This window comes from Mirounga angustirostris, unplaced genomic scaffold (genome assembly GCF_029215605.1).
Source record: "Mirounga angustirostris isolate CCGP_5_RB_7025 unplaced genomic scaffold, mMirAng1.0.hap1 SCAF_10, whole genome shotgun sequence".
Lineage (NCBI taxonomy): Eukaryota > Metazoa > Chordata > Mammalia > Carnivora > Phocidae > Mirounga > Mirounga angustirostris.
The window spans coordinates 122,627,082-122,637,263 of NW_026991718.1; the positions used below are offsets into that span (position 1 = coordinate 122,627,082).

At 50.3% G+C, this 10,182-nt stretch overlaps 1 protein-coding gene across 1 annotated transcript; it reads right to left on the reverse strand.

Moving 5' to 3' along the window:
• Positions 1-4,385: 4,385 nt before the first annotated feature.
• Positions 4,386-9,903, reverse strand: FITM2 (fat storage inducing transmembrane protein 2). Its single transcript, XM_045885800.3, has 2 exons — positions 9,650-9,903; positions 4,386-7,651 (listed from the first exon to the last, which is right to left on the reverse strand). The coding sequence occupies exons 1-2, from the start codon at positions 9,820-9,822 to the stop codon at positions 7,027-7,029; spliced, it is 798 nt and encodes a 265-aa protein (XP_045741756.2). The 5' UTR covers positions 9,823-9,903; the 3' UTR covers positions 4,386-7,026.
• Positions 9,904-10,182: the final 279 nt, after the last annotated feature.

The following is a 10,182-nucleotide window of genomic DNA, read 5'->3' on the forward strand; positions in this document are numbered from 1 at the left end:
GGGACGCAAGCAGAGGCTTTAATATACTGCTCTGTTCATCTTAGCCTTCATGTCCCCGTGCTTGTCATAAGAGCACGTCCCAGGTAGTTGCTGGCTTTTTTGTCTGGGCCCAGAATGAAAGTAGAGCGGACTTGTGGCCTGGAGCGGAGCTTACGCATCCAGGCTGGCCCATGTCAGCGGGTTGCAGTGACCTGTGAGCATCTGTGGTCCGAAGCCATCATGTTGGGGGAGGTTTGTCACCAAGCATTATTACAGCAACAGGGGCAGAGCTGGGATTGGAAGCCAAATGCCTTAGAAGCCAAAGGTCTTCCTGTTTTCTCTAGGGCCTAGGTCATTGGGAATTATAGTTGAGATCATATAATAAAAATGTCAGGCACCAGATTAAAAAATTCAGAGCAAATGCTAGTTATTATTCATTGTATTCAATGTTGTATTTTCAAGAGTACATTGATGACACTGAGTCATTTCAGGGTTACTGGGACAAGTAGGAGTTACAGTGCCCAGGCTTCTGAGAGAGACATTCACTAGGCAAAAGTGAATCTCTTCAGTAATGAGCAGCCCTCAAAGGTGCCTGATATTTTAAAACTTATAAAATATCTTCCCATCCATGATTTCATTACACCAATCAAAGACTAGGGAGGTAGAAAAAAAAAAAGTATTATCCCCAGCTCATAAATGAGTAACAAGCCCAGGGGGGCTAAGTGACTTGCCTAAGATCACACAGCTGAGGCGTGGACAGGTAGGATTTGAATGTAGTCTGCTTGCTCCAATCCAAAGCTTCTAATAACTCCAGATGAGAGTCACCCATTCGCCCCTGCATTGGTCCCCAGGAGCATGGGCATATCTTGCAAACAGAATGCTCAGGAAATGCAAGCAGAAGTCAAAAAGGGATGGAAGGAGGGGGCTGTGGGCAATGAACGACAGCAGCCTGTTTGGGCAGGGCCCGGACAACTTTGCTCCAGAAACTAAGATGCTAATCGGGGTGGCTCTCAGGCTTCTCCACCTATTTATCTCCTAAGCACTCAGACATCTCAGGAACACACCCCCCCCCAGGCAGCCACACCCTAGCAGAGAAGACCAGTAAAGTGGCAGGGCTCCCTGATAAGGCCTCCAGCCCAGTTCCCAAAAATAAGCCACCTGGAAACCCGGGTCAGCCAGATTTTAGCTTGCCTGTGCGTGGAAGGCACCTCAAACAGGGAGACCTACTTTACCTTGCCCCCCAAACCCCACAGATAAACAGATGGCCTTTCCTTTCGGCTCTCCTGGAGAACACCTCTCTTGCTTTCCCTCAACCCCCAGGTAACCTTGAAAGCAGACTGCAGACTCTCAGAGACTCCATTCCCACGCTAGGTCACTGGCACACGGCCTTCTACATTCATTATCTGTACATTTTAATTACTTTTGAGTTGATCAAAATTAAAACACTTATGTGTACAGGGTTTCTTTCTCCTGATTGTAAAGTAAGTCAGGGTGACGATGTTGCAGGAGAGACTGTGCACTTGAAGTCGGTTGTCCATACTTCTCACATACTAGGTCCTGTTCTAAGCACTTTGCAAGCATCAATTCATTTAATTCTCACAACAACCCTATGAAGTGGGTACTTCTATTATCCCCATTTTACAGTGAGGTAATTGAGGCCAGAGGTTAAGGAACCTGTTCAAGGTCACAAAGCCAGTGTGTGTGTTGTGTGTGTGTGTCTGTGTGTGTCTGTGGGTGGGTGGTGTGTGGCGTGTGTGTGTGTGGGGGGGGTGTCTCTGTGTGTGTGTCTGTCTGTCTGTGGCAGAGCCAGGATTTGAACCCAGGCAGTCTGGCCAGAGTCCATGTTAACCTCCTTCCTCCTTGGCTCCTCCAAGTGCTTCCTGCAAACCATTTCTGCCTGAGCTGTGGCAGGTCAGGGTAGGTTGGGGGCACACCCCACGTTAGATGTTCAGCGCAGTTTGGAGTCGCTCCATTCATCGCCTGCACCCAGCTAGATGAACCCCCCGAAGGCACCATGTCTCTCCGAATGAACACTGTGTCTCGCATGGTGCCCGGTTCCCTCAGTGCACCTGGAATGCAGGAGCCGTGAGTGTTGAAGGCGGTGAGGCGGCAGCATCCCGACCTTACGCTTCGGGAACAGAGGCTCAGACGGACTGATGTGACGGAGGGCACACAGTTGTAAGTTCTGGTCAGTGGGCATCCAAGTCTTCCTGCCTCCAGATTCCACGCTGCATACAACAGCACTGATTCTTTGTAGTGAGTGCATTATATTCCTAATACAGTTACCATAATTCGTTTAGACTGATTGGCATCAGTTAAACAAATCTTGACAACTTTTCACTATTCCAAGGAGCTGCAATAAAGTCTTTCGACTTCTGTTTGCCCACTTCCACAAGCATTTCCACAGCCTGCAGCCCTAGACTGCGATCGTTGGGTCCGCACACTTTAAGTCTGGACACTACTAGGTTACCTTCTAAACATGCGGTCCCAATTTACCATCTCCTGTCTCCCCAAGCGATGAGAGTACCTGCTTTCTGCACTGTGTGTGTTCAACTTTAAAAACTCGTCAGAGACTGTATGAGGGGTTTCTAGGACAAGTTCTGAAGGTGACTACAATGCACAGGATTTCTCTTAACAGAACCTCCCTTCTCCCGGATAGCTGTCAAAAATGGCTTGAGTGTGGAGACTTTTTTTTTAAGGCTTCTGCAGCTTATCCCTCTGGGAATGAGGCCCAGCTCCCAGCGTCCAGTAAATCCAGTGAACGCCTGCCATCATGTCTGAGCTACATTAGGCTATATTAATGCAGAGTTAAAGGGGGGGGGGTGGCGATAAAGAGCACCCAGAGGTAGGCTCCTCCGTCACTCACTAAAAAACCAGTTGCCACCTCAGCTCTGAGTAGGAGTTTTTTTTCATGTTGTGTCCTAAAATAGGAATCATAACCAGCTTGGGAAGCTTCACCCAGCAGAATAGAGAAACAGAATAGGCCAGAAGAGTTGGTGAGATTACTCGTCTACTCCTGTCATTTACTGATAAGGAAATCGAGAGCCAGAGATGATGAGTGACGAATTCAAAGTCACACGGAAAAGCAGCACAAGCAGTGGCAGAATCCAGCTCAGAGCCAGGTAGCCTGACTTCTAGCTCACAGCAGGGCCCATCCATCACATCCACCGACGGTCCTTCTTTAAGTCTACCTTTCTTCATGCTCTGTTGCTCTTGACAAGTGGGGGGATGGTAGGTTTCTTGAGAAGGGATGTCTGGATAAAACTCACCATAGCCTATCTTTGTGCCTTTGTGCATCCTGTTCTCACTTCCTGGGATTCCCTTCTCTGCCTAACTGGTTATGTTCTGTGAAAATACCCCCTCACTCCCCAGGGCAGCTGGCTGTCCCCTGCGCTTTGGGCCCAGGCCCTGACCTTACCCCAGCACTCAGAACACTGGATGGTGCTTGCTGGCTCCTTCTGTGTCCTCTCCACAAGACTGACAACTCCTTGAACGCACAGATGCCTCAAACTCTCCTCCGCAACCCCAGCACATACCCGAAGCTCTGAGGCCATGGACTTTGCACCACAAACACCAGCGGGGAGGGAGTTTAGCCTACCCCATCAGTTCCTGGCTCACAGCACGAACTTGGGAAGTTTGGTGCCCGTGAAGGAATGTGCACAGGGAAGTTCTGCAGTATGAGGAGCTTCTAATCCTGGAGCTGCGGAGTTTTCGACAGACACTGCCAGGCGGTGCCAAGCAGGTCAGGCTGACAAATGAGTGGGCACGAAATGGCACAGAAAGCCCTCACGTGTGCCTCCAGGGCACAGAGCACTCTCCCAGCCGGCCTCATGGGAGTGAACTTTCTAACTGCTCTCCAGCAGGACTTCCCTGAAGCTCAGCTCTCCTCCTTCTGCCAGGAAAACTCCCAAATCTGGTTGATCCAGACCTCGGGACTCGCAGACACAGCTATGGCACAGAGGGAAGGAGTGAATCAAGCTAGGAAATATGTGACTGAACATAAACCGAACTTAGTTTGTAGGATTTAGGAGGAAACAAAAAGAGTAAGTACGGTCATGAAATACCCTATATGGTGAGTAGCTCAAGTAAGAACTACACCCTTGGGGCGCCTGGGTGGCTCAGTTGGTTAAGCGACTGCTTTCGGCTCAGGTCATGATCCTGGAGTCCCTGGATCGAGTCCCGCATCGGGCTCCCTGCTCAGCAGGGAGCCTGCTTCTCCCTCTGACCCTCCCCCATCTCATGCTCTCTCTCTCTCTCATTCTCTCTCACAAATAAATAAATAAATAAAAATCTTTAAAAAAAAAAAAAAAAGAACTACACCCTTGTCCTCAAGTAGGTTGAGCCTTCCTGGTTCTGGGCTTTCTTAAGGGTTTTAGAAAAGAACACACGAGACATGGAACGTGGGATTTCATTATCCCCAGTTTACTTAATTTGCTTGTTTACACACAGGATCTGTGTGTGCATAACACTGTCAAGAACCATTCTCTAAACACAATCTGCTACTCAGATGATGACAGATGCACATGGAAAATGGGGCGTCAGTGAATGAACCTCCGAACGAGAGGCCAAACAAGCATGGCGGGATTCTGGGATCACAGATGCCCTTAGAAGCCTCTTGTTCAGCACCTGGGGACAACAGACACTTTCCAGAAGATGATACCAGACTATTTCAATGGGAGACCCAGACCCCAAATGGTACTTGAAAGCAGATGCTCATTTCCCTGCCTTCCCTAAGGAGCCAAGAAGTTCTAAAGGGAAACGGGGGATTATCGTCTGCTGAGCACAGGTGCGGGGTGTTTTACATACATCACTGTATCATCTCCTCCATTGTCCAGATGTGGACACGAAGCTTGCCCGAGGTCAGACGACTCTCAGTAGTGGTGCCAACACTGTAACCCACATCTTGGGTTTACCTAAGCCCACACTCAGTTACACCAGGCTGTTTCACACGGGGATACAGAACATGTGGCCGAGAGAAAGGCAAGGGTGCTAGGACGGAACAGGAAGTGGTGGGTGACCACTCGATACACAAGGGTCAGTCACGGACACTTTCCACAGAATTAACTTAATGCTGAGCCTGGATCCGATCTGTAAGAAATGACTGGAGATTTAAGTGTGACAAATGAACGTGTGGAGTCACCTTGTGCCTGTTGCCTTTTGGTGCTGAACATGAAACTCAGGAGAGACCCCAACCCCTTCAACCAGCCCCAGCCACCTATGCCACCCCCTCTCCCACTCCCTGTTCACAGACGGAAACTCCAGAGGGCAAAAAATTTCTCACAGGGCCTGCAACATCTTGCCAAGGCTCCCAAAGCACCCCGGTGACACCTCTGGAATCCCAGCACCAGTGTTTCTGCCACCTCTGGGTACAATGTAGCACAACTTACATTTTGATGGATACAAATTAACATGTAGCCTGATGGGATACCAACTACATATTTTAAATACATCTTTATATAAAAGACAATTTACCCTGAAGATTTTCCGGGCCTCAAGCTCTTAACAATCTAAGCTTGAGTTAAGGCAGTCAAGTGTAGTGCTTGTCAGTTAATGCTATTATCAGGCTTAACTTGGGGGGGAGAAGAAGAACATCAAGGAAGCTTCTGGGATGATTATCCAAAGTGCAAAGGGCCAGGTACAAAAGGCCTAAGGATGTAGCCTGTGGGGGCAGGGGGTTGGGGGGGTGTCCTATCACAGAGCTGTAATGGCACCTCTGTGTGTGGAGGTGACAGGCCACAGAAGGACAGGGCTGGACATTGGGAAGTGTGCGTAGGGGAAAGAAAGATCAGTTTCAAGGCCAGCTGAACAGGCCCAGGTTTGGTTTCGTGTTGGTACAAGAAGGAGGGTGGGGACAAAGTCACTCCAATATTTAATAGGGACATTTTTACAGTTTGGCTTCCTACCATCAGAGGCAATGGAAGACATTTTCACCTCCGATTTATCATAATCTCATCCAAAATGTAAAAATTCCTTGGGCCAGAGCAGACAGATCAATGCACTTATCATAACGCTGTTCAGATTAACCACTGATGTGTGGTCAGGAAAGTTTCAGTGCAAGTATGCATTTTGCAGTTACTCTGACTCATCCAGTTGTCATGAAAATGTCTGCTTTCGGATTTTATTCTTAATAGAGAAAACAGTCCCTGAAGTGAGGTGGAATTTAATACCATAAGCCAAAAGTTTGGATTATAAAAAGTAAATTAGTGTTCTAAAAAAACAAACAAAAACAAAAAAACCCTCAAAGCTATCTACACACGTACCAAAGTGCAGCATTGAATTGTGAGTTATTCTCAGGGGTTTTGTCAACAAAGAACAAACGCCGTAGTTGTTATTAAAAACAATAAAGCATTTGCTCAAAATTGTAGGAAAAAAAGGTAACCTTATTGCTCGAAACCAATACATGATAGACAACATACACGGAAGACTAGCAATGTCCGTTACATAAATATCATCCAACACTCAACCAGAGAGGCACTCCAGTTTTGGTAGCTAATCACAAGTCAGTTGCAATATATAACATTCTGAGGATAAGCAAGTATCACCAGCAGAGAGTGTCTTTCAGGCAGTTGGCTGTTTTATAAAGAACCCTGCTGGAAATAAATGCTTATGCAAAACTGACCAGAGGGCAATATACGGTCAAACCACAGCATTAACAGCCATCACAATACAAGACACAAGGATCAGGGAGAGGATCATGGCAGCAGAGAAGGGTCCTGAGGCCCTGGCCTCCCCTTCAGCCACACAACAGAGGCTTTCCTGATTCTGTCCTCTCACTGAGCCTTACCTCTGCCCTCCAGGGACATAAGGGACATTCCAGATTAAGGTCAAGTCTTGCCAGGGACAAAATGTGTCCGACTGGGAATGGTGGTGCTTGTGACAAGAAGGGTGGGGATTAAACTCACTCCCCAGACTCCGCCCACCACTCCCCAAACCCTCCTGGTATGCTTCCTCTCTGAAGCAGAATCAATAATTTAGTCAAATAACTAAGAAAAATAATGAAAAAAATACATTAGCTATTGTCCTGCCATCACCCCTTTTGCTTCTCTTTTATTCCTTGTAACTGTCTTGCTTCAAATTCAAACTACAGCTCTGGGGAGGAAGTCCTGGGGAAAAGGATTTCAGATATTTCAGATACCAAAACCCATAGGTCCCATACCAGCTCAGCAAACCAAACAGGGTGCCGAACACCTTCTGGGACAAGTTGTGGAAGTAAACGGCCGTGCACAGAAACATCCACACCCAGATGAAGGTCAGAAAGCCCAGGGCCACCACCAGGCTGGTGATGGGGGTGTGGAAACGGTGGCTCCGGTCTGTTTTCACTTCATGCAGCACGGCCATCTCCTCCACAATCATAAGGGCGCAGAAGGTCAGCAGGAAGGAGTGGCCCGAGATGTCAAAGCCATGCCAAAAGCCTCCTTCCCCGTGGCACTGCTGCTTACTCTGGTGCTCCTTTCTGACCCGCTCCAGGGTGGGCGACTGGTAGCAGCTGCCTGTGTAGTGTTCAATGTTGGAGAAAAGAGCTGTGAAGACATACCAGATGGCCGTGCCCACAAGCAGGGTACTCAGCCGCCGCAGGACCAGGCCAGCCTTGCCTGTCAGGTGGTAGGTGGTGAGGGCAATGAAAGGCAGGAGGAGACAGAAGGTCCAGGCCCAGGCCAGTTTCACAAAATACCTGGCAGAAGATGAAAGTGGAAGTGAAGGCAGGGGACATGACAGGGAGGAGACAAGGTTGTGACTCGGGTCTCTAGAGTCTCGAGGGAGGGCAAATAAGAAAAGTTGATAAAAGCTATAGATAAAAAGTTCACTTACTAAATTCCAAATGTAATAACTCCTTAATCCTTAAACAACTCGGTGAGGGAGGTACTGTTATTATCCCCATTTGACAGATAAGAAAACTGAGGTACAGAAGTATCATGCCCAAAGTAGAGGTCATAAGTGGGGGAGCTGGGATTCAAATCTGGGGCCTGTGATCTTAATCTGTGATCCAGGGCCCGGGAAAGTGGACACATAGAACACTCATGGTTACCCTGGGAAGAAGGTCTCATTTGCCCCATTTTATAGAGAATGTGAGGCTCAGAAAAGTTCCATAACTTGCCCAGGGTCACAACCACACTACCAGCAAGCCCAGAGTAAATCAAGATTTGGCCAGCCCCAAAGCCCATGTTTTTTCTACACCCTGGCTCTTTCCTACATGGCAGCAATGATCTCAGAACAGAGCTTGAGTTCAAGCTAGAAGACCGGGTTCAAATCCTGACTCTGACTCAACCTGTTCCCACACGTCCCTAGGCCTCAGTTTCCCCAGCTATAAAATAGAGCTGAGGAGACCAAATGAGTTTTTAAATCCCTCCCAGGGCCAATGGTTCACTCGTTCCCTCCAGTTAGCACAGAGGCTTGGAACAAAATGTCAGAATCCATGGTCATGGTTACCCACAAACAACAGGGACTTGTGTGCCAGGCTGCTTGGATCCCAGCTCACCCAGGCCAGATAAAGCAGCAGCTGCCTGTCTGCCTCCCCTCGCTCATCAAAGGTGGGTGACCTGGGGACCAGCCACAGGAAACACACATGCAAGAGACTTGGGGCTACAACCATACTCATCATCATCTATTCTTAGCCCAGCCATCACGGGTGGGTGAGGAAGGAAGGGGGGCCAAGCACAGGACAACTTTTTCCTGGGTTCCAAAGGCTACTCAGACACCACCCAAGAGCCTGTCACTCACATCTTCCCTGGGACTGATATGCAAGGATCTTGCCAGAGCCAAGACCTGTCAGGCATTTGACAAAACTGCTGGGGAGAGAAACCAGGGTTTTAAGTCGATAGCCAAAGTTGGGCTGACTTTTGGGAGATGCTGCGGACACTGTAATTCTAAAGAATCTAAGCTCACTTCAAGGGAGAAGTTTTATCTTCCAGATAAAACTTTACTACTTTACTACTGCAAGTGTTTTTGTGCAAAACCCTTGAAATCCAGGAGTTAAAAAAATAAAAAAGGCGTGAGTGGGTGGAGTTAGGGAGATGTCTCAAAGAGCCCAACTGGGCTTGCTTTCTTGGGCCACCTCCATGAACTTTGAGTGGCTGAGAAGGTCCAAGGAGATCCAGGATAAAGGTCAGAGGCTGGAGGATTCCGCTCCTCAGGGACTATCTCGGAGCGGGGGTTCCATCACAGGCTGGGGCAAGGCTCGCACAGGTTCGGGGGTCAGGAGGAGAAGGCACAGGTGGTGATGGGAGTGTCACAAGCCGGGGTTTGGGGCTGAGATGGGTCAGGGGTCAGACTCAGCGCGGGGTCTGGCAGGCAGGCAGGAGGGAGGCGGCATCTCCCAAGCAGGTCCGGGGCCGACTCCTAACTCCAAGGGGAGGTGGGGGGCGCAGCGACAGAGGCTAATTCAACGCCCCATCCCACCCCATACCCCCCCCCGCCCCCCGCGCGCCCTGCCCGTCACTCCCTGCCCCGTCAACTCAAGCCGGCTCGTCTGGGCGTGCGAACATCAACTGCTAGTGACATAGCCACTCGGGGGTCCCTCGGTCGCGACACGCGTGCAGACGCAGCTGTCACAATGAGGAGAGCCTCCCCGTCCGACGACTCGTCCATCAGGGCTGCTAAGCCCCGGCTCTCAGGACGAGGCGACGGCGGGTCGGCCATGGCGGGGACAGGGGAGGACCCGGGGCGCACTCACACGTTGAGGACGTTGCGCTTGTTGCTGAGGTAGCTCTCGGGCAGCGGGGAGAGCTCCTTGAGGAGGGAGCCCGCCATCATGGAGGCCGCCAGCGCCCAGGGCAGGTAGCGCCGCACGGCCGCTCGCACCAGCGTCCCCCGGAGGAGCCTCGCGCAGCACTCCAGATGCTCCATGCCCGACCTCGTCGGCCACCGTCCGCTGCCCCGTGTCCTCTCGGCCACCGTCTTGCCCTTCGCTCGGAAGAAACCGCTGCGTCCCTTCGGACGCATGCGCGCCGCCCGCGAGCCCCACCCCTCGCGGAGCTCTCGCGCTCCCCCATCCGGCCACTGGCGGCCTCTGCAGCGCGTCCGCTCCCGAACCCCTGCGCCCTTCTCCCCGTCCGGCCGCCAGGCGACAGGCGCGGACTCTTGCTCTGGGTCTGGGAAAAAGCGGTCCTGGGAGTATTTGCTGGAGATGGGGAAGAATAAATGCAGTACTGTATCATTTAGTCTCTCCTAAAAGCTTGGAGACACCTCCTCCATCTGCGCCTTAGT

Bases quoted from the DNA above. Each gene is read 5' to 3' on its own strand.
- FITM2 (XM_045885800.3), bottom strand. From the start codon at position 9,822: ATGGAGCATCTGGAGTGCTGCGCGAGGCTCCTCCGGGGGACGCTGGTG. The intron at 7,652-9,649 runs GTGAGTGCGCCC...ATCTTCTGCCAG, and splicing joins AAGCGCAACGTCCTCAACGT to GTATTTTGTGAAACTGGCCT.